Source organism: Carcharodon carcharias, chromosome 20 (genome assembly GCF_017639515.1).
Source record: "Carcharodon carcharias isolate sCarCar2 chromosome 20, sCarCar2.pri, whole genome shotgun sequence".
NCBI lineage: Eukaryota > Metazoa > Chordata > Chondrichthyes > Lamniformes > Lamnidae > Carcharodon > Carcharodon carcharias.
Genome location: NC_054486.1, coordinates 104,263,402 through 104,286,807, shown reverse-complemented (window position 1 = coordinate 104,286,807; position 23,406 = coordinate 104,263,402). Strand labels below are relative to the sequence as shown.

Genomic DNA, 23,406 nt, shown 5'->3' with positions numbered 1-23,406 from the left:
TCTGTTTTAGTCATTTTATTTTCTGTTCTACTTTCCATCTTCCTAAGTTTACACTTCTGAATCTTGTACCTGTATTAAGATTGACAGCACTCTTTGTGCCATGATACCAAATCAAACTATACACCAGTGAGCAGAGTCCAAGCAGTCTCTCCTTTCCAAGTTATTAAGGTGTTGTGGTTGATTGCTAATTGTTAAGTCTGATACAATATGTAATCTAACATTTTACTCCAAACGCTGTTAGTAAATCAATTTGAATTTGACCTTTATGGAACTGCATGTTCACTCTTCCCTTTTTGTCCTTGTACTGTCTATTTCACTTCTTGGATGTTGAAACCTTTCTGGTAATATTGTGGTTGCCCACCGCCTTTCTTGCTGAAATGGCTCCCCCTCTGAACCACCTTGAGATGGCAGCCAGAAGCGGCTGTGTTTATGTCCTTGCGTTGCTACTAATTTTTACCCACATTGCTCTTGCTATTTCCCTTACCATTGCGATAACTGACCTCTTCTGCAGCTGATGTCTTGCCCCCGACTAAATGAAGACCCTCCTCCTACTCCATTTCAACCACCCGAAAGCATCTTGTATTTTAGTCCAGTCTCCTGCCTGTCCTGCACTTGCAGTCAGGTTACAGACTGCAAAGATCTCCATTCTATCAGTCTGTAGACTAGATGTAAACTGAGGGAGCAGGCATTGTGTTCTATAAGCATTGGTACCAAATGAGAGTCACTTCTGTTGAATTTAGCTTTTCGGCACTGTAACAACTGGCCTTTTGCCATCATTGAATGCCAACTTAAATTTTCCAGGCGCCTTACTTAACACACTTTGCCCTCTCTGTGCAAAGGTTTCGCAAAGGGTTGAAAGACGCCTGCAAGAAATTGAAAAAGAAATGAGAACTGAACGAGAATTAGCAGAACGTCGGCAGGACCAGCTAGGACACATGGCTGTACAGCTGAAGGAGGTGAGACATCTTCTCCAACATGTTATTGGAGACTTGAAAAAAATTGTCGCTGGGTCTGCCATGAAAGTAGCAGTAAGTTCCAGTTATTTTAGTTTCAAGTAAACTTGAGAATCTCCAGGCAACATTGGGAAAGGGTTCAAATGCCAAGGACCAGAGGTGTGTGAAAACCAGGAAATAAAGTCTAACCTTCTCGCAAGGAGAAGTGGAATAAGTTACTAAGAAATGTTATTAAAGGAGACAGAGGGGGAGGATATTTTGACTTCTGGGCTGTAAAAACTGGTGGCAACTGATGGGCTGCCTGTCACACACCTGACTTCCCTTTCTATTGCCTTCATGGACAGGAAGGTTTAGTGATGTGTAAATTGGACAGCCAGCCTGCTGTCCTTGACATGTTGAACATTCTGTCATATAACTGGGTTCCAGAGGCATTAGATGAATTTCTCCAAAGACGAGGGATTGAGACACATTGTCAGATGTAGTGGAAGGTTCCAACCCACTGCTACTTTCTTGGTAACTGAGGTTATTTTGTCTTGTTTAAAGGATTGCTTTTTACTTCTCCATTATATCTTTTCTCTTTTGCCCTGCACAATGCTGCCATTGCACCCTGCTGAATATTGAAAATTAAGATCGAATTGTTTGTGGTGATGAAGCCTTGATTGTAATAAATATTAAAAATCTCAATTTCTAGTAAAGAAACCTAAGTATTTTACATAGCACCTGCCTTGGCTTCGGGATGCCCCAAAGCCATTAAATTACTTCTAAGGTGCAGTGACTGTTAGGCAGACAGAAGCAGCTGTCGGTTTTTGCACATTGCGGTACCACAGACAACATTGTGATGAATGAACTGTTAATCTAAGTTGAGGGATGAACACGTTCACAAAAACTCCTCCTTCCTCTTTAGGGAAGTGTCATAGAATGTATCGCATCTGCCTGACCGAGGTAACATTGTCTCTGATAACCTCATGGTCAAGACTTGAGCAGAGCAGATCGTAGATGCCTTGGGCATCTGCATAAATTCTGAATTTGATTATGTGCTTTTGTTTTCTAGGACAATACTGCAATATTTATCCCATTTGAATGTTAGGCATCCATTTAAGCAACTTTAGTTAAAACCTAAGGCTGCTGTTCAAATGCAGGTGAAAAACAGGGATATTTCTAATTGATATAATTGTTCTTGGGATGTAGCTAATGCCCCAATTGCCTAGGTGACAGTAAGGTTGAAGTATGTAATATGGTACTGGTGTCACGAGTAGGCCTGAATGGTTAGGGGTGGCACGTCTCTTCCCGATATTGAGAACTAACTTTTTAAGCAGTGATAAGACCTAAAGTGCAAGCTTGGAAAAGAACAATTAACTTCTCATATTAAATTTTAAAATGGAAATCAGAATCTGTACAGATGCATTGGCATAGATCTTCTGGTCTCCGGATGGTTGTAACCCAGAGATATCCCAGAAGATACGCTGGCAGACCCCTCAGAAATCCCAGTGCAAGGACTCCAAGGGAATTGCCCGGGAAGTTTCAACTTCCAATGGGCAATTCCTCTGCACCTGGAACCTTCTGAAAAGGTCTCCAACTCTAAGTCAGAGTTGGAGACTTTGGAGGGTTCCAACTCAATGACCTGGATAGTTACCCAGGATATGTTAGACAGAGAAAAAAAATCATGTCTAACACTTGGGTAGCTCTACAGCTGAGCCCTTCGACCCTCTGACCCCCTTCCTCCCCTCCGACTTTTCCACTCTTCCCCTGTCCCCTTTTCGTGTCTCCCCACACCCTGGATCCTCTGACTCGCTCTAGCCGCCCTCCTCCCCCTGACCCTCCAACTCGTCCCCCCAACCCTCCCTACCCTGCCAAACTACTTGCACTCATTCACTAACATACTGAAAAGCTATTTAAACGCCCCAAAGCTTTTCACTATGTTGGTGAGTGAAGACTTACCAACATACGACGGCTAGTGCTACGCAAAGGGGGCGTGGCTTGGCTCCTTTCGACAATCTTGCCCTGTGAAGATGGACCCCAAGGGCAGATATGCTCTACGTTTTTGAAGCGACACAGTCTAAAAGAAGTGTGGAGTAGCAACCCGACGGTGATTACTGGTCTTTGGAAGATATGGCACATTATCGCCTCTACTGAACTGGTGCGCTGAAATTAATTCCTCAAGCAGTGAAATTGTTCCCTGAACGATGTGCGTTGAACCGGTTTGGTTTTTATTTTAATCTGACAGTTTCAATCGTCCTTTTCCTCTGGTGCTCGATCGCAAATGATCAGATTAATGAATTTCACTTTATCGTGGGATTTGAGCTCAGACTGTTTGTCAGGCACCATACTGTACCCATTAAGGTTAATTGAAAAGAAAAATGCACCTTTAGTAGACACTGCATCAGAAATTTGGCCTAACGATGTAACTTCTACAGTTAGTCTTATAACGGAACAAAGTAAATCTGTTAAAATGTACTGGTGTGTTTACCTTGCAGAGCTTGGGTAGGTGGACAAGTTTAAAGCAAGTTATTGTATGCTTGCCTGCATTCAAATCTCTTATTGTGTCTTTTTTTTTGCCGGTTTGGAATTTCTCTGGCAGGTTGAATTTCTGGGCCAATCTGATATTACTAGCTCTGTTAAATCAGCTGTATCTTTACTGTTCTGACCTGTGAGGTGAATTTATGCTCCAGCACAGATTTCTGCACTGATGTGTAAGCTAGATTTGTTTATAAATTGGCTGAAGTGTACAGGTTTTCTGGGGGTAGCGATGGCTTATGACAAACTCAAGGTGTGTTGCGTCACTAATTACTCCGTGCAGGCACCCAGACTGGTTAGCGTCATGTTTGAGGTACCCGGGCCTCTTGATACTCAACAGAAATGGTGCGTGTGATTGTTCAGAGAAATTGAAAGTGTTTTCGAAAATTTTCTTTAACATATTAGCTGTGAGCTTCATGATGTTGAATGAGCAGGGGAGAGGGAAAAAAATCATTTGAATCCATCAAAATTAGCTTCTTTTGAACATATGACGCATTGTATAGATAGAAGACCTGACCAGCTAGTTTGAGAAAACATTTAAAGAGACAAGCATGCAATGTTAAACTGCAAATCCGTGCCTTATCTCTGTAAGTATCACCAAAGTTGTGAGCATCTTACACTTAATGGCACCTTTGATGCAAGGACATTTCTCAACGCTTCAGAGGAAGGAATGATCAGAGAGTGAGGAACGGAGGAGGATAAATTGTGCCAGCGACTAAAAGCAATAGGTTTTGATGAGGTTTTGAAAGAGGAGAGAGTCGGTTAAAAAAGGTGAGGGGTTTAGTGTCTTCGTCTTCACTCAATGTTAGTGCTCTCAGCTCCGACTCAGAAGATTGTGGGCTCCAGAGACTTAAACATATATAATCTAGGCTAACACGCCTGGGCAGTACTGATGGAGTACTGGACGAAACTTTAAACTGAGCCCTTTTGCTTTCCCAGGAGAAGGTAAAAATTTCTAGCATGCTTTTGGAAGAAGGGTAGGGGAATTATATCCAACCCCTCAGCCAAGATCATTATAATAGGTTATCCGGTTGTTATCTCATTGCTGTTAATGGGACCTTAATATGTGCAAATTGGCTGCTGCATTTCCTACATCACTGCAGTAACTGAACTTCAAAAATATTTCATTGGCTGTAGAGTGTTTGCGATGTTCTGAGGCAGTGAGAGGCACTGAATAAATGCAAGTCTTTCTTTCTTTTAGGGAGAGTGTTCCCAAGTATCGGGCTGAAATAGCTCAAAAGTGGAGCAGAGAGAACGGGGAATGCAAAAGAGGCCAGAACTGAGTGTTCAGACAGGAACAGGGCTGAATGAGGGTATAGAGGCCTGGAAGGTGAGACTGTAGATCAGAAGGATTATCAAAAATTGTTGCGTTCATGCACGCTGAGTTGGTAAAGGTTGGAAAGGATGGAGCTTATAAGGGAATGGGATGTAGTGTGATTATAGGATTGAGGTAATGGAATGTTCAATGGTTTACAATTTGTGAGGGGTGCTCCAAACATGCAGCAGCAGTGACCGCAAGCGGGTAATGCTTAGCAGGTACCGCATAGCAGTAATTATGAAATTAGTGTTAATATTCCAGAAAGTGAAGGAGAGAACTGGAGTCAATCTTTACACACTTTAGCAACCATTTTTACAAGCATATATCTCCTAATCCAACAACCATATGTTCAATCTGTCTCAATTTACAGGGGGCACAAGTGAATCCCTGGTTAATACCCACCATCTTCATTCACACAATTAACAGAATGGTGTTAAAATCTAGTTACACCTTATTCAACAGGATGTAACCTTTTCAAGAGTTTTTACAGTGAGACTAACATTGTGGCAGTTTTCACGAACTCACTGACTGTTTCGGGTTTGCATTCTGGTGGTGTGGCGGGGACGACACCTCAGCAGTGCATTCTCTGGAGGAGCACAGAATCACTGACAGAAACTTCTGGATCTCCGCATTATTCTGCACACGTGCAGACTCCTGAATTTGCTGTCAGTTTGGTGGAGTTGCCGTCTTCTTTTGTATGGCTTTAGGAGCAGAAGCTGTTGTCACAGGTTTAATGCCAAGTTCCCTAACCAGTTCAATGCCCTGCTGGAGAGTAACTCCTGGATGTTGGCTTCAAACTTGATTTGGGGGAAAGATGTCATTATGTGCTCTGTGGTTTGGTCGGGACTTCCGCAGTGGCAGCCAGTCGAGGTTTTGTGGTGCTATCTGTACATCAGGTGGACAAAGCAGCCAAGTCCAGAGCGTATTCTATTAAGGGTTGTTCACATGCTCCAGGGGAGATTGAAGTCTGGTTGTCTCCAGCCCAACACCTTAACAAAGTGTTTATTTGGAAGGTATTTTCTGCTCAAGCATCCCTCCAGGTTTCATCTGTGTAATGGAGTTGGAGGTTTTTGATTCGTGTCCTGAAGGCATTTCATAGAGCCATGTGGCGAGTTGGCGGGGAGGGGGTGCGGTCTTGAAGGTCTCTGTGGATGTGGAAATCCAAGTTACTGCTGATGCGAGTTATTTCTCTGTGACATGTCAAATGGAGGGAAGGGTGATACTTGTGAGGACTAGTAACTGCTGAATTGGAGTTGATCTCAGAGTTCCAGACCCTCATTACTGAGTGAAGTTGCGAGTCAGTGAGTTTGGTGTGACGACTTGAGGCCCATATATGTGGGGTAATGATGGAAAACACTGACAGTTTTATGTCATTGTCTCCACAACATCCAGGTTGTGATTTTGTTCCATTATGATTCAAATTGTAATTTCCAGTAGGGCTTGACTGCGTAGAGGCCAGGATTCTAAGATGGCAGAACCTCTCTTCTTTTTCTCCAACCCTCAGCTCTTACCCGCACCTGAACCGATGCACTTTAACTGCTTCCTTGACTGGGGTCAGGGATGGAGTGCTCTTCAGAGTTACGACATGGGACATTAGTGCTTTAGTCTCTCACAACGAGTAATGCACTTATCAAGTGGCAATATTACTGTTTTTACATTGTATTTTACTGGGCTCAATGGATTGCACTCTCATCTCTGACTCAAAGCCTGGTGGGTTCAAGTCCCATTTCAAAGTCTTGAGCACAAGGTCTAGGCTGATACTTTCGACTGCAGTACTGAGGGAGTGTTGCACTGCCTGGGGCGTATCTTACAATAGACGGTAAACTGAGGCATCTTCTACCCTCTTGGGAGAATGTGAAAGATCCAAGGGCAACATTTCAAAGAAGAGCAGGGAATTCTCCCCATTTTCATGGCCAAAATCTATCCCTCAAATAACACCTTAAGAAAAAAGCTGGTAATTTATTTCATTGCTATTTGTGGGAGCTTGCTGTGTGCAAATTGGCTGCTGTATTTTCCTACACTACAACAGTGACTGCACTTCAAAAGTATTTCTTTGGCTGTAAAGCACATTGGGACATCCTGAGGGCGTAAAAGGTGCTGTGTGTGTACAAGAATTTTTCTTTTCCTCTTTCTCTTTCTTGCTTTCCTTCATGCTGACACTCGATGAGGAACGCCAGCAATAGAAGTTAATTGGTTTCAGTCTTTGAGCATGGCAATGGAAAATAGAATAGCTTTATTTGAATAGACATAGCTAATGGAGGCTATGTGGAGGATATTTCTTGACTAGTTCGCCCGTCAGTTTTTATTAAATTGTGGCCTCATTTATGTTTTTTTAAATTAAAGATATGGTGCAAAAACAATTGAGTTTGTAATTTTGCCGAATAGGTTTTCTGTTTTGCCCTGTGATTCAGCAATGAGTAACCACCAGGGGTCAGCTTATCTTCATTGCTGAGAGATATGCTTCCCTTGGGTTTCTGTTGATTTATTCCAGCATTTTAATGCCCAAAAAAGAAATTATCTCCTGTTTTTTCAGTTAATCAGTTTTTAAGCAACAGTGGGAATACCTTATAAACTGACTTCTTGCAAAAAAAAACTCTGGGAGCTTGTGATGATACAGAATGAACATCAAGTACATGTGACATTAAGTACAATGCCTTCTAAAGAAAATTGCAAAATTCCTTTTAAGTACTGAACCAAATCCCCAAAGCTGTTGTGGTAAAATTTTTACAATGGTGCGTAGTTTATTAAAATGTGCTGTTATATTCACCATTATGCAGTTTTGAATGCAATTGCAGAGCATTAGCTATTCAATTGAGACTTGTTCAATAGCTTATTTAATGTTTATAGCTGCATAGAACGGAATATTAATCCATTATAAACCTTTAGCACAACCATACAATATAAAAAAGCTCCAGGTGCAGTATATTCTAGTAAGTGCTTTTTTATCTTTAGTTGGAATAGGAATTTATGGTCTCGCATAATGAAATTACGATAACTTTACAGCTGTAATGATGGGTTATTCTATTATGAAATTTAAAAAAAAAATCTAGCAGAAAACTCTCATTTCATTTTGAGGTAGGATTGTAAAAATGCCACACATAGAAATATCTATATGGTGAACAAATGAAAATCAGGGATGCAGCAGAAATCTCAGACAGCCACAATGCTCGAGGAGATTGCTGAGAGGAAGGGCCGAGGCCATGAAGGGACTTGAAAACAAGGATGATTGAAAACAATTTCAAAATCGAGACTTTACTGGACCGGGAGCCAATGTCGGCCAGTGAGCAGAGGGGCAATGGATAAACAGGACTTGGTACGAATTAGGATATATAGACAGCAGTCCCAGATAAACTCAAGGTTACAGAGGGTGGGGGAGTATTTGAATAGTCAAATCTGGAGGTAACAAAGCCATGGATGAGGGTTTCAGTAGGAGATGAACTCTTTTCCAATAATGTGAAGGGCATTAAGTCCTACCTTTAGCAAGTCTTTTGATCTGCTTCTGTTCTTGCTTCATTGCACTTTCTGTTCTTAATTGTTGCTGAATTACTGGTCACAATGCTACCTGACCTATCTTTCAGCTCTCTTATTTTGACCTTTTAACACCAGCAGTACACGTTTCATAGTTTCTAAATGATCTGCCTCTCTAGATGGATCTTTTTTGATCTTATGCTCTAGTTGAGCTTCTCTTGGAATACTGTTGATTTGATTTTTTGTTTTTTTTGCCATCTTGAACTCTTCGGCACAGTATGTTTGTTACTGTACTCGTAAGTAGCCCTGGTAATGTAAGTCCTCAGAAACCAACCACCAGATTTTGCATGGTATACTTACTCATTCTTTGCCTTACTGCATCCTAGCAGACTGAAACTTAAATGGAAACTCTTGACTTTGGTGTGGTGTCTCCCGTTTTTATCTTACAACCATAGCAGCAGTTGTGACTCTTTGTGGCCTTCAACATCTTAGTCCTTCTCTCTACAATTGTAATTAGATGTTATTGCTGAAAAAAGAGACATGCTGTCTAAGCTTTCATCTTGTACTCATCAGGACAGATCGCAGGATTACCAACAGTTAAGGAAATGACGATTTATGCTGCATGAAAAGAAAGGACTGATTGGTTGGCAGGTGGACTCTGATTGATAGAGGCGTTACCATGGAGAATGCAGCAGGACACAGTTAACTGCCCAGCTTTTGTTCAAATTCAAACCAGGCAGGTAGACTCTGGTCAAGGCACAGTCATGGGGAATAAACCAGGGGATAGCTGTCTCCTCGTTCCACTGTGTACTTTTACAGCTACTGCAGATGAGTCTTTAATATGTGGATACGTATATTTTATAACAAAAGCTTATTATGGCTATTTTATCTGGTATACCTACACTTAGAGGGAGTTAACACTTTTTTTTGTCAGAACAGTCCTGAAGAAGTGTTCAACCATCTGTTCTTTTTACAGCTTCATTGTTTGCTTTTATTCCAGACTTGCAGCATGTGCAGCTTTCTCTCCCAGCTCACTGCCTTATTTACCCTGTTGTTTCTGCTCCCTTTGCTGTTATTTTGGGTTTATAAAGCTGCTTCTCGTGGCTCGAGTACTGGGTGTGTAAAAATGGAATGAAGATGAGCCTTAAAGAGGCAGTGCCATGGGCGACTTGCCCTGTGGGTTGAAGGAAATTCCTGTTACAAAGAGGGTGACCTTGTAGAGAATGAGGAAGGGTCAAGTGTTACAGTAGATAATGTAATCTTGACTTATAAATTCTCTTGAAAAAGATTACTGAATATTGTTGTAGGATTCTGTGATTTTGAATTCATAAGGTGAGGAAGTGGTCAACCAATTTCTCAGCTGAAAGGATAGGTTTGATAAAAATGAATTCTGCAAACAGCTTAAATGTCAGCAGAATAATGAACCCATTGACTGCAAATGTCATCAATGTAAGCAGAAATTCTCCTTGATTTGAAAATGTTATCTCTTTAGCTTTCATTAATTCACACTAACACCAATAAATAGCCAGGATGTGAGAGTCAAGATTTCTTTTTTATTTATGAAGCTGGGAATCCCTCTTCTTTCCTCAGGGCCTTGTTTATGCTCCATGATGTCCTTGAATCAGACTAACGTATACGCAAAACATCTGAGGGATTACCTTAGCGAGCTTTGCACACCGCTTCTCCAGCCAGTGGCAAAGTCCTCTCAGGATAATGTTGTCACTAGAAACATAGAGACAGGAGGAGGTCGCTTAGTCCCTTGAGCCTGTTTTGCCATTCATTTAGATTATGGCTGATCCAAATCTTGACCAAATCTACCTGTCTTGGTTCTGTAATCCTCAATACACTTGCTGAACATGGATCCATTAACCTCAGTTTTGAAATATTCAGTTCGAAACCAGCTCCCACCCCCCAAACCCACTGCGCCCCCGACTGAACCTCATCAGCTTTTTGGGAGTCAGAGTTATTGATTTCTACTACTTTTGTGTGAAGATGTGCTTCCTGAATGCCTACCTTTAACAATGAGGTTATATCCCCTAGTATTGGACTTCCCCACCAGAAGAAATAGTTTCCCTGTATCCTACCCAATCAATTCCTATTAAACACCTCAATTGGATCACCTTTTCTCAAAGGAATACAACTTTGTAGTCTTTGTAACCTCTCATAATCTAACTTTTTTAGCCTATATAGCTCTATTTCTTTTAAGAAAAGCTCAGATGAAGGGTTACCAATGTCTTGTTCAACAACTGAAACAATAGGGTTTTATTTTCTTTTCTTTAGACTTGGCAGTACACTGGATCCACTTTAATCTCGCTATCCTCCTCCACCTCCGTTTGATTACAATAAAACTACTGTGTTAAACTATTTTGGTTTGAATTTAAATAGTTGCCTCCTCATGGTTTCTTCTCTCCTGCTTTTCCCCCCCTAAGCCCTTTCATTCTCTTTTTTACTGTTCTGTGACCAGGTGAGGAGGGGTGGAATGAATCCTCTTTTTTTTAACACTGTGTTTGGTTGTAGCAGAGGTCTGAGTTTAAAAAGTGTGATGTTGCCAATTCAGTTATGTATTGCACTTGACGGTGTGCAGTCTTGTAAGTAATAAACCAGATCGTTATTCTTGAATTAAACGTATAAGGGGTTTAAAACCCACCCAGGTAAAAAATATTAAAAATGTACAAATACACCCCACTTCCCACTAATGCACACAAACACACATTCAAACCCCCAAGCATGGAGAAAAAAGTACAACTTTGCAGAGTATCAGATGTTAAACTTGGCCAAGTTGAAGTGCAGATGAAAAAAAGTGAATAGAGATTCACTGATTGTATCCGGAGACTTTGATTCTTCACAGTCATGGCTGGTATGTCCCTTTTCTCCTGGAAACTGTTGTAAAAATCCAGTGCTTTTTTGTAGAGTCTCTGTTTGCTGCTGACATGTAGACACTATGTTCAGCAAAACAGGGTGCAGACTTAGATGAAATATTGTAGAGAGAGAGGGGGACCCCTGCTCCCTATGGTCACCTGTATGTTCTCTGGTTAGATTCCAATTCCAGCATTCACAAAAAAGTTGTATCACATGACCTCTGTCCATGTTGGTTGTATGTTCCAAAGAATATAGAGGACTAGCTCATCTCTCGCAAAGCTTTCCTTTCGCCATTGTTTCATAGCTGAGTTGATGAGTTTTTTGTAATATCCCAGCCATTAACTCCTGAATGATCCATCCTCCATCTTATTGAGATAGGAATGAGCTGTTCTCACATTCTGAGGCGTTGTTGTCTCTGTTGGGGTTTCCATAGACTTTGTGTCTCCATGGGATGGAATGTGACTGCACAGGTGCAAATTAGCAGCTACTTCAAGTCAGTGTCCTTTGCTTAGCAGAAGTGTCTTTTATTTTTCCTTAAAAATGGCTCTATAAAATATAGATGTGACCGGCTGATGAACTTACAAATTAATATTCTGTATAGCACATCTTTGTAACAACTGGTACACTTTTTCTCATCCATTGATAGCACACACATTGGTACATTTCCTTCTGCAACCATACGAAGCAACTCATTGAAAACTTGCCTATCAAAAGGTTCCCACATGGTTCATGACACCTCTGAGGTAGGAACCATGTTGCCTTCAGAAGCTGGGCTGCCTCCATCAAAATTGTGGGGGTGTCTAAAATGGCCATCCCCACGACGGACTGGACAAGCTTGCGACCTACCTCATTTCCCAAGCTATTTAAAATTGCAGGCGATACGAAAGAGGGTGGGGATTTCACATGCGAGCCTCTTTTTCCGCTGGCCTGATGCGGGTGTGGAGAAAAATCTGACCCCTCGTCTCCTGTGATAAATAGCCAGGCTTTCCAGGCAGAACTCCAGTTGATGTCCGTATCTGTCGAGTTAACTGGGATAGTGGTGAGTGTGAGGTAGTTGACCTCAATACACCCATTTGTCAAAAGGTGGGGTGGAAGGCTGTAGAGTTCCCAATTACCAACCAGTGACCCCTGCTAGATATCTATGCCTGATTGCAAGATCCACATAGAATCCCTGTCTATAAAGACCCTACTTGTTAAGCAGCTGACCGATGTTTCTAAAGCTCACACATGGAAAATAACAGCTTGAACAAGGTTCTGAATGGTGCCCAGCACCTGTGGGATAGTACTTCAGCATGAATAGTGTCTATCAAAGAGAGAGAATCTGTCAGAATAAAATGAAGTTTGCTCAGGCGAGTAACCACAGAGGAGCTATAATCCCAATCAGTTGTTGAGAGAGCAAAACCATTTATTTGCTTAATCGTGGAATGCAACCCTGCCTGAGATTGCAATCGTAGGTAGATGTTTAATATTCCCTGGAGTAGTTGGTGCATAGCTTCACAAATGGACAAACAGCAGAGAAGGGAAAGAGGATTTCTCATTATCTGTACAAGTAGTACATGATGAAAAGAGACGGGGCTGGTTGCCCGCAGTGTTTACCACAATGTGCTGTCTTGAAAAACCTCATACCCAAAGGTTAGCAGACGCGAACTGAATAAATCTTGGTCTCCAGTTAGCAGATGCTATTGTAGTACTTCACCAACTGCTTGGGGTGGTGACCTTTCCGATCATGGTATTCCCAATTGTGATAAGTAATTGTTGGGCTTGTTGGAGAGGCATTTCTTCCCTTCTTTATAATCTCTACAATTAGAATGATGAGAAACCATTGTTCATATCACTTCTCATTGTTTCAAAACACAGAAATGAAGCCAGCAATATGATTGTATCTTAAATTCTCATTTTCAGTCAATGATAGATCTGGAGCCAAACCAATATGTGGACTTAAGAATTGAGATTGGCATTGGGTATAAAGGCAATGATATCATTGGTCATTCAAAATGAAATTAGTGGGGCAACTATTTGCTGTCTCCAGATAAGCAACAATGACATGAAAACCCTTCCCAAGGCCATGAATTGGATGTGAGAAAATATCACTACAGGAAACATACAGATAAGGAATAAAGGCAAGGCCTGGTTTAAAATTTTTGGGGGAAGCTTTAAGATGCTTCTTCAGGTCAAGTAGGGCTGTTAAATAGCCATAGATTTGGAGCTTTTCTATGCCTAGTGGAACATGAGGCAGACAAAGTACATGCTCATGTTTGTTTCCATGGCTAGATTTTCTGGATCAGGTTGCCAGCCTATTGCCAGAGGTTATAGCTTGTGGGTGCCACTCCGTATCAAGCATGGCTGACCAGAAGACTCTCCTCCTCTTACCGCCTGCCCTGGGTTTTTTGGAAGGATTTATGAACACTCTTTACGTAGTCATCAAGTCCTGGTGTGGGACTCGACCCTGTAGCTCTTGGCTCAGAGGCAGAGATGCTACCGACTGAGCCACAACACCTTGTGCCTGCTCTACAGTAATTAAGCTTAAATTCATATTTAAGCAGAGTGCAGTATGATGCTATGTTTATGTAAATGAATATTTCAGGATGATTGAAGCACTGAGAGACCCTTCTGTTTGTTTTCTGTCTTACTCTTATGGTAGAATTTTCCGTTTTTGAAACTAAATGCGGTGGTGGGCAGGTTCCGCGGTGCATATCCTGCTGCTTGGAATGGTGGGAGATCACGCCTGGTCCTGCGTTGGAAGCTCATTAACTATGCACAGACGGCTAGCTCTCCGAATCACCTGGTGGGTCGGGAGCTGATTTACCCACCCTGTCGTTACCTGGCGGGGTCGAAGGTCTGGGTGTCACGTTTAAACGACAGCCGAGCACACACATCTCATTCTCTCCAGCTCACCTGTCTGCAGGAGACTGTTAGAGATGGTCTAACCCAAAACAAGGCTGCGAGCCAAAAGAAGAAGGCAGCATCCTGCTTCAGCCATCACTCCTCCAGGCTTTGATAAGAGGAGTGTGGGCGCACAGGGATGTTCTTTATCCCAGGGATGGCTCCAGAAAGCTTACCAGCCTCACCTCTCTAGCCTGGGATGTCATCACAAAGGATGTCAGCATGGCTAGCCACCACACCTGAAACCCCATCCAGTGTAGGAAGAGGATGACTGTCTCATCTGGCGTTAAAGTGGCATTAAAGACAACCTTATTGGGGGTTCTTAAAAATATGGTGTATTTTTAAATTTCCTTTGAAGCTATGGGGATTGTCCTTTTTTGGAATTTATGCAAAAAAATTGCAAAGGAGATAAAATTGGGACCAGAACCAGGCTATTGGCACCTGCCATTATGGTACTAGCTATTTCTACAGGCCCAGAAACAGGTACATCCCATCAGGTAATGACAAGGGAAGCTATATAACTTTGTACACATTGTCTATTTCTCATTCCCTGTACTTTATGTCCAATGCCTGAGGCTTCACACTGAGTCATGTATTGGGATAAGTGACCAAAAGCTTGGTCAAAGGGGTAGGTTTTAAGGAGCGGCTTAAAGGAGGAGAGAAAGAAAGAGAGCTGGGAGAAGTTTAGGGAGGGAATTCCAGAGCTTAGGGCATTGGCAGTTACAAGTACAACCTACAATGGTGGAACAAGAGGCCAGAATTGGAGGAGGACAGATCTTGGAGGATTATAGGTCCAGAACAAGTTGCAGGTTTGGAGAGGTGAAGCCATGGAGGAATTTGAAAACAGGAATGAAAATTTAAAATTGAGGCTTTGCCAGACCAAGAGCTAGTGTTGGTCAGTGAGTGCTAGGGTGATGGGTAAATTAGGATACCGGCAGCAGAGTTTTAGATGAGCTCAGGTTTATGGAGGATGCAAGATAGGCCTGACTCCCTTACCACCTTCCTGCCTTCAACAGCCTTGATACTGACCTGCGAAGGGGGTGGAGTTGGTGCCTTGAGAACAAAATTTGCAGGACGTGGATGAAAGTGATAGCTTTGGTCATTTCGTTCACAACTTGAGTTGGGCAAGCAAACTGGCAACATATCAATGAAGGTCACGAGACAGGATATTACTGAGGTAAAGAAGAATAGCACGGAAGGCAATACACAAATCAGGAAGTCTTGCATAGGCAACTGTACATTTAGGTTTTAAAAGCCTATAGATTGGTGGAGGAATGGCAGATGAAGGTGATAAGGAATTTCATAGTTTTGAGATTGAGGGAGAATTTGTTTGATGACATAATGTACTGGATCTTGATTCTGACAAGTGAGGTTGCAGATATATGGTAGACCATTTGGTGACCTTGGTCAGGGTTTTCTGTGCCAGCTGGCATCGGGTGTGTTCTGTGGCGTGAGTGGACAATATGGCAAGAAAGCCAAAAATTGATTTCACAATGTCGTGAAACCAATTTGCGATAGTCCGCTCAGCCCATTGATGGCGGGCCGCGTTCCCCGCAATCGGACGTTGGGAACCTCATTGTAATACATCAGCATAGTATTATAAGGCCAGCCCACCGGACTCATCCCCCTTCTGCTGGATCGTCTGCCCACGTCGGTGGGAAAGCGTGCGGTGCAGAACATGCCTTGACAATTGTGACGTGCAGAAGTCGGGAGTTACTGCTAGGGTATTGCTCACATCGTGGACATCCGAGCAGCCCAACAACAACGTGATCTTGGAGGAACGTCCATGACGTGCTGGGTGGATTCTCGTGGACATGGCTCTGCTGTGAAGCAGCTCACGGAAGTTGGAAAGTCACCGGTGATGCTCATGATGGATGATGGTTAAGGAGAGGAAGGTCTAGGATTGACATGGGGGAGGAAGAGGTGTCGGGGGGTGGGGGTGAGGGCTGATGTTGGGAGGGGGGGAATGAAGGCGTCGAGAGGGAGAGGTTGGGAAGGGGAATGAAGGTTTTAGGGGGTGAGGTTGGGAGGGAGGGAATGAAGGTGTTTGGGGGGGCGGGGGGGGAATGATGAAGTTTGGGTGGGGGGGCATTGATGTGTTGCAGGATCCTCGCGAGTGTGTTTGCTGATCATGTCGCTGTCACCACAGGCATGGTCCATGTCCCCACCAATCAGCATGATGGCACGCTCTTCAAAATGAGTGAGGGGCCTAATGTCTGGGACCTCATCCTGTTGATGTGAGCAGGCTTCTATGGCAAAAAAAACAGATGGAGAGTGTGTGAGCAAGACACATGGCATTGTGTGGAATGTTTGTGTGGCAAGCGGAGCCATGGACAGGATGAGGATACGAGTTCGAGAGGGTTTGAGCCTGATGGTTGAGGGTATGTGTGAGAGTCAGTGGTATTGTCCCTTGAGGTGTGAGATCCCTGTGGATGTGTGATGGGTTTGTGAGTTGAGAGTGAAGAGAAGAGTGAATTACCTTGGCAGAATGGATGAGACTATTCATCTTCTTGCGGCACTGGGGTGGCTGTCCTCTTTTGCAGGGCATTGGTGCTGACCACCACTGCCACTGCCTCCCAAGCTGGACTGGTGATGTTGCTGCCCATCCTGTAGCCAGAGCGGGGGTAGAGGACATCATGGTGAGCCTCTGTGTCCCAAAGGCACTTGAGGGACATGTCATTGAACCTGGGGGTTACAGTCTTTTTGTCTTTCAGGGCCATGTCTTCTTTGGAGCAGTCCTGGGCTGGAAGCACTGAGAGGTGTGTGCATGGCTGGACTTTAAATATGGTGCCGATCGTGATGAAGCAGCGGGGTAATGGCATGGCGGGTGAATGAGAGCCCGCCCACCATTGAAACAACGTGTTTTCCGGAATGCATAATTAATGTGGTAGGTTTGGGACGATATGGCATGAAAATCGCCATTGCGGCCGGCAAGTGAAACGTCGTTTTACCCACCTGCTACCGCACTCACAGCAAATCTGGGATGATTCTGCTCCTTGATTTGAGCTTGAAAGCTATGAGAGGAAATTCACTGTCACTTCTCACCAATGATCTTGTACTGGTTAAAGGGGTTTGCTTTTAAGTGTATTGTATTTTTCAATTGTCAATCATCCTTCAGCTTTGTAGGACAAACTAAGCATTTAAAGAATGCTTTACATTGTCTTTTGGTAAGACAAAAGAATCTACGTATTCAAAGAAGGCCTCATTATATTGTGAAATCATCTCAAAGTATTCCATACAATTAATTTCTTTGGATTGCAGTAACTATTTAATAGCATGCATCCATTCCGTGCCTGCACCATCTGTCAAACAGCAGTGAGATGACTGACCCATTTTTCTGTGTTTGAATGGTATATGTGGGTTAGCCATTTTTGAGTATGCAGTTGGTGTTGTGGAGTGAAAGCCAGCCTCCATAACAAGACCTTGTGCAGTGGAATGTTGGCATCTTCAGTCATTCTCAGACTTTAAATCTTGGCTGTCAAAGGCCATTGCTCTGTACTCAGATGGAGAACCAATCTAGTGTCATGACAACACAAAGGTATATGCAATCAAGCTTGATGCTCCTGAGTTAAACATTTAGCTATCTCCTTCCAGCTTTTCAACTTTGAGCTGAGGGTATGGTTCAAATTTTATAAATTTCTGAGTTTCATTATTAAAGCAATGCAAAAATGTAATAAAGGTAACCTTTGAGCCAATAAATCTGTTTTTAGCCATGCTTGATATATTAAGAAGTCTCTCTGCCCTGACAGGTGCTTATAGTCACACTGCTGGTCCTAGCTGTTAAGTATTGATCAGTGGTCGGAAAGTATGTTAGCTGCAGTTGAAAGCCATTAAAGTTTAAACATAAGAACTGTCGACTGTTGTTAGATCACATTTTATCGTTAATGGATATAGTGCTGTGAAGACTAAGTTAGACAAGGACATCTGTGCTGGATGTCAGATATGCACAGCATTTCGAAACAAGCTAGTAGGGAAAGGAAACTTTGTGTGTGTGTGCCTATACGTGTATGTACATGTACTATTTTAAATCGCCATTTTCAGTAGGCAGAGGGATTGAGTGCAATGCACAGCATGTGTGTAATCAGTTATTTCAGGTGCTATACGGCAAGCGCACATATGTCTGTGCATAATTGCTAAGTTATGCACCCACTGTTGCGGGTGTTCACTTCCCATCGGATTGGAGATGGGCAGGGCCACCAGCTTTTGCTAAGCCTTTATTATGAGACTTTGGGATTTTTACCTGTTTTGGGGATCGGAGTCTACGATTTCATCCAGTTTCAACAACACCCATAAACTGTTGGAGGATGGACACAGCATTGGTGACCCTTTGTTGCTTTCTATGCTATGTGTATGGTAGTGGAAAGAATGGTGGTTCATTAAGTCCTTTTGTGGTCCAAACACCATCCAGACTTGGAAGTACATCGCTGCTTTTTCATTGTTGCTCGGCCAAAATCCTGGAACTCCCTGTCTAACGGCACTGTGGGTGTACCTACACTACATGGACTGTAGCAGTTCAAGAGGCGGCTAATCACCACCTTCTCAAGGACTTCTGGGATGGCTAATAAATGTTGGCCTTGCCAGTGATGCATACCTTGCATGAACAAATAAAAGAAGCATTAAATTGCAGTATCGTAACATCTTACAGCACAGAAGGATGTCATTTGGCCCATTGTGCCTGTGCTGGCTTTTGAAAGAGCTATCCAATTAACTCCACTCCCCTGCTTTCGCTGCAATAGTCTTGTAATTTCCTCCCATTCAAGTATTTATCCTGTTACCTTTTGAAAGTAGCTAGTGAATCTGCTGCCACCACCCTTTAACACAATTCCAGATCATAACCCATTGCATTTATTAAAAATAAATTCTCCTCGTTTACCCTCAGGTCCTTGCCAATTACTTTAAATCTCTATCCTCTGGTTACCGAAGTGTTGGCAACAGCTTCTCCTTACTTGCCATTAAAATCCTTGTGAAATTCTCTATAAAATTTTCACTTAACCTTTTCTGCCCTAAGGAGCACAATCCCAGCTTTTGTGCAAAAGATACAGCTAAAGCATTTGCAACCATCTTCAGCCAAAAGTGCTGTGGAGATGATCCATCTCGGCCTCTTCCTCAAGTCCCCAGCATCACAGATATCAGACTTCAGCCAATTCAATTTACTCTGCATGGTATCAATAAACAGCTGAAGGTACTGGATACTGCATAGGCTATGGGCCTAGACAATTCCCATCTGTAGTACTAAAGATTTGTCCCCAGAGCTAGCTAAGCCGTCTTGGTACAATCACAACACTGGCACCTATCTACCTGACAATGTGGAAAATTGTTTACGTTATGGGCTGGACAAATCCAATCTGACCAATTATCACCCCAGCAGTCTACTCTTGATCATCAGCAAAGTGATGAAAGATGTCATCAACAGTGCTATTATGCAGCACCTATTCAGCAATTGATGCTTAGTTTGGGCTCTGCCAAGGCCACTCAGCTCCAGACCCCCTTTGCTTTAGTCCAAGTGTGGACAAAAGTGCTGAATTCCAGGGTGAGTTGAAAGTGACTGCCCGTGACATCAAGGCAGAATTTGACTGAGTGTGGCATCAAGGAGCCCTAGCAAAACTGATGTCAATGGTAATCAGAGGAAAAATTCTTCACTGGCTAGAGTCATACCTAGCATAAAGGAAGATGGTTGTGGCTGTTGGAGGTCAATCATCTCAGTTCCAGGCTATTGTTGCAGGTGTTCCTCAGGGGACTACCCTAGGCCTTACCATCTTCAGCTACTTCATCAATGACCTTCCCACCTTATAGGGTCAGAAGTGGGGATGTTCACTGATGATTCCGCAATGTTCTGTACTATTTGCAACTTCTCAATTATTGAATTAACTGGTGTCCGCGTGCAATAAGACCTAGACAACATTCAGGCTTAGGCTGCTAAGTGGCTAGTAACATTTGTGCGATAAATGCACCAGGCAACGATCATCTTTATTGAAGGAGAATCTAACCATGTTTGACATTCAATGGCATTAACATTGCTGAATCCTCCACCATCAACATCCTGGGTGTTATCATTGATCAGAAACTGAACTGGACCACTCATATGAATACCGTGGATACAAGGACAGGTCAGAGGCTGGGAATTTTGCAGTCAGTAACTCATCTCTTGACTCCCAAAGCCTATTCACCATCTACTGGGCACAAGTCAGGAGTGTGATGGAATATTCTCCACTTGCCTGGATGAGTGCAACTCCCACAACACTCAAAAACCTCGACACCGCCCAGGCCAAAGCAGCCCACTTGATCTGCACACCATCCACCAACTTAACATTCCCTCCCTGCATGTACAGCTGCTGCAGTGTGTACCATCTACAAGATGCACTGCAGCAACCCACCAAGGCTTTTTTGAAAGCACCCTCCAAATCTATGACCTCCTCCATCTGGGAGGACAAGTGCAGCAGATGCACAGAAAGACCACCACATGCAAGTTTCCCTTCAAGTCATGCACCATACTGACTTGGAACCAAATCACCACTCCTTCACTGTTGCTGGCTTAAAATTCTGTAAGTCCTGCCCTCACCAGCAGCGCTGTGGGTGTACCTACGCCCTATGGTCTGCAGCAATTCAAGGCGGTGACTCTCCACCTTCTCGAGGGCAATTAGGGACGGGGACTAAAAGCTGGCCTTGCTAGCAATGCCCGCATCATGAACGAATAAAAAAAATAGTCTCGCCTTGTAACTTGGGTCCTGATCCCTACGACCATTCTAGTAAATCCCCTTTGAACCCTCTCTGAAGTCTTGACATTCTTCCTAAAGTTATAATTGGAGCTTTTAATATTTTGGTATCCAATGACGCAATTAAAATGTTAGACCAAAAGTTGTCTTTTTGGAGGTACATGGAGGTCTTTTTGAGATGTGGTAAATGATCCATATCAATACTGACATCCAAAATGGTTTTAGTTGATAGAATCATTAAATGCCATGATATATTAGCAATCACTGCTGTGTTTCTCAGAGTGCCATTAATCCTATCACTATTGCTGTAAATATCTTTGTCCAGGGTCTAGATGCTAAATAACTTCCTTGATGCTTTATACTTCTGATATAATCTTGTCACTGATCGTTTTGCTTGTGACCTTAACCTGAAAAATATTCAAATTTAATTCCTATCTGCCAGTCTTTTCCTCTTCTACTGAAGTTGATCAGTAATGGTGTTGCTAACAATTAGGTAAAACTGAGCGTGATTTAACTTGCTTAATACCATATTCTATGTTTACAGAACTGCAGAGAACTTTAGTCCTCATTGATACAAGTCTTGCCTTCTTCATCTAGTTGTGGTTTTAATTTTATTCTTCTATTGCTAGATACATAATTAGTAAAAGTGGAAAAACTATTAGGGTATTTGTATCATAGGTTATTTGTAATTTAGAAAAACAAGGGATTTTAATGTAAAGAATACTTGCGCATTTGTTGGATGAATAGATAGCAACATGATGAATTTATTTTGAAAAGTTGTCTCCAATATTTAAACTGCATGTTAAACTATTTTTTAAAAACTGTGATAGCATGGCAGCTGTGATGAGGAACGTTGTCTAGAAAAATTGGGAATGGTGATTTGCTTTTGTCCTCCAACTTTAACAAAAGCTGCTTGAAATTTTTGAGAGAGATTTAATTTGCTGAAAGTGTAACTCGAGACTGCCTGTGAAATGTATGGGAGTGTGAGGGGAAAAATGTGAAAGATTATTCATCATCTTTGTTTTGTAACTTTGGTGTACAAATTGTAAATTGGTAGTTGTAAAACAAATTGTGAACTTCAGAAAGCATACTAAACTGAGATAGAAATCATCTTATCCAATTTTTTTTACGAGGTGAATTTTGAAAGCCAACAAGGACTTGTAACTATATTATTAAATCAAAATATTACAGATGCTGGAAATCTGAAACAAAAATAGAAAACGCTGGGAAACTCAGGTCTAGCGGCATCTGTGGAGAGAAACAGAGTTAATGTTTTGAGTCTGTATGATCCTTCTTCAGGGCTGCTCTGAAGAAAGCTCATACAGACTTGAAACGTTAACTCTGTTTCTCATTTCTAACTATATGTTGTGTTTTTATCTTCAGAACCTGTAAACATTCTGATTACTGACACTCATAAGATGCAGACAGATACAAAGACATAAATTCACTTGAAGAAACCATTCATAGAAGTCAGTAGGTTTTCGTTAACCAAAGTTATTGAGGGATAGGGAACTAAGGTGGGTGGATAGAGTTAAAACACAGATCAACTATGATCTCATTGAATGGAGCAGCAGGCTACAGGGGCTGAATGGCCTATTCTTGTTCTGATGTTCCTAAATGCAGCATTTAACATCTGAAAATATCTCTGAGAGGCTCAAACCAGTTCCATCAGGCCTGACAGTTTCCCTGTTGCTACTAGAGCCTTGCCTTGCCCCTCACTTCCCAGTTGACAGATGCAAGGAAATAACCATTGAGGTAAAAGCCAAGTGCCACATATTGATTTTCCCAAACTTGTGGATCTATCTCTGTAGTGCTGCAAAATCCCAGGCAGCTCAATTGCAGTTTTGGCTCACTCTGCAGTGCTGTCAAAGCACAGATCCACCCCACCTCTCCCTCCCCTACGGCTAAAGCTCATGGTCCTATCCACTACTACTAAATACTAGTATTTAGTATCTAACTCAAACCAGTATATCTCGCACACCTCATCTTTAAAGGTTTTCAGAGATGTAATCTTTTACTTGGTTAAATGATTGCAAAGTAAAAAGGAGGGAAATCTTGCTACAGCAGTCCAGGGCATTGGTGAGACCACACTTAGAATCCCGTGTACAGTTTTGGTCTCCTTAAAGAGGGATATACCTTAGGATCCTTGACCAGACTCCCAAGTTGTGGGTCTCCTAAGCTGAATGGTCCCTAGCTGAATAATATTTTGTTTAAAGTAGCTGAAGTTTGAGATTCAAAACACTTGCTGAAAGAATAAAGCTGCAAGATTCTAGGGGTTTTGAACAAACAAAAATAAACTTTACTATACAAGGTCAGAAAGATGAAACTTTTCTTTAATTTGTTCATGAGATGTGAGTGTCACTGGCTAGGACAGCATTTATTGCCCATCCCTAATTGCCCTTGAGCAGGTGGTGGTGAGCTGTCACAGTATCTATCTTATACTCTAACAACATTCAGGGTTAATATGAGGCACATGTGCATTAACAGGCAAACTGGTTGAATGCACCACAATAAAAGGCAAATACGATCATGACAAAACCCATGGAATTCTCAACCAGACATCAGTAGCACAGCGAGTCAACCAATCTCACTGAAACTCTGTCTTTCACATGAAAGATTCCAGTCTTCACCTTTGAAGATCTAACTTTGGAATTCTCTCCAAAAGTTGCTCCAACTCAGACGGCGGCAACGGCTGCCC

At 42.4% G+C, this 23,406-nt stretch overlaps 1 protein-coding gene across 6 annotated transcripts in view; it reads left to right on the top strand.

The window, feature by feature from the left end:
* Positions 1 to 23,406, top strand: part of LOC121292823 (centrosomal protein of 128 kDa-like) — a 327,101-nt gene that overhangs the window by 29,022 nt on the left and 274,673 nt on the right. For all 6 annotated transcript variants that reach the window (XR_005946333.1, XR_005946334.1, XM_041215267.1 and 3 more), the window contains exon 8: positions 840 to 956. Coding sequence is in view for 4 of the 6 variants with exons in the window: in XM_041215267.1 (XP_041071201.1) it covers positions 840 to 956 (117 nt within the window). In the remaining 2 variants the exon portion in view is untranslated. The remainder of the gene's footprint in view (positions 1 to 839; positions 957 to 23,406) is intronic.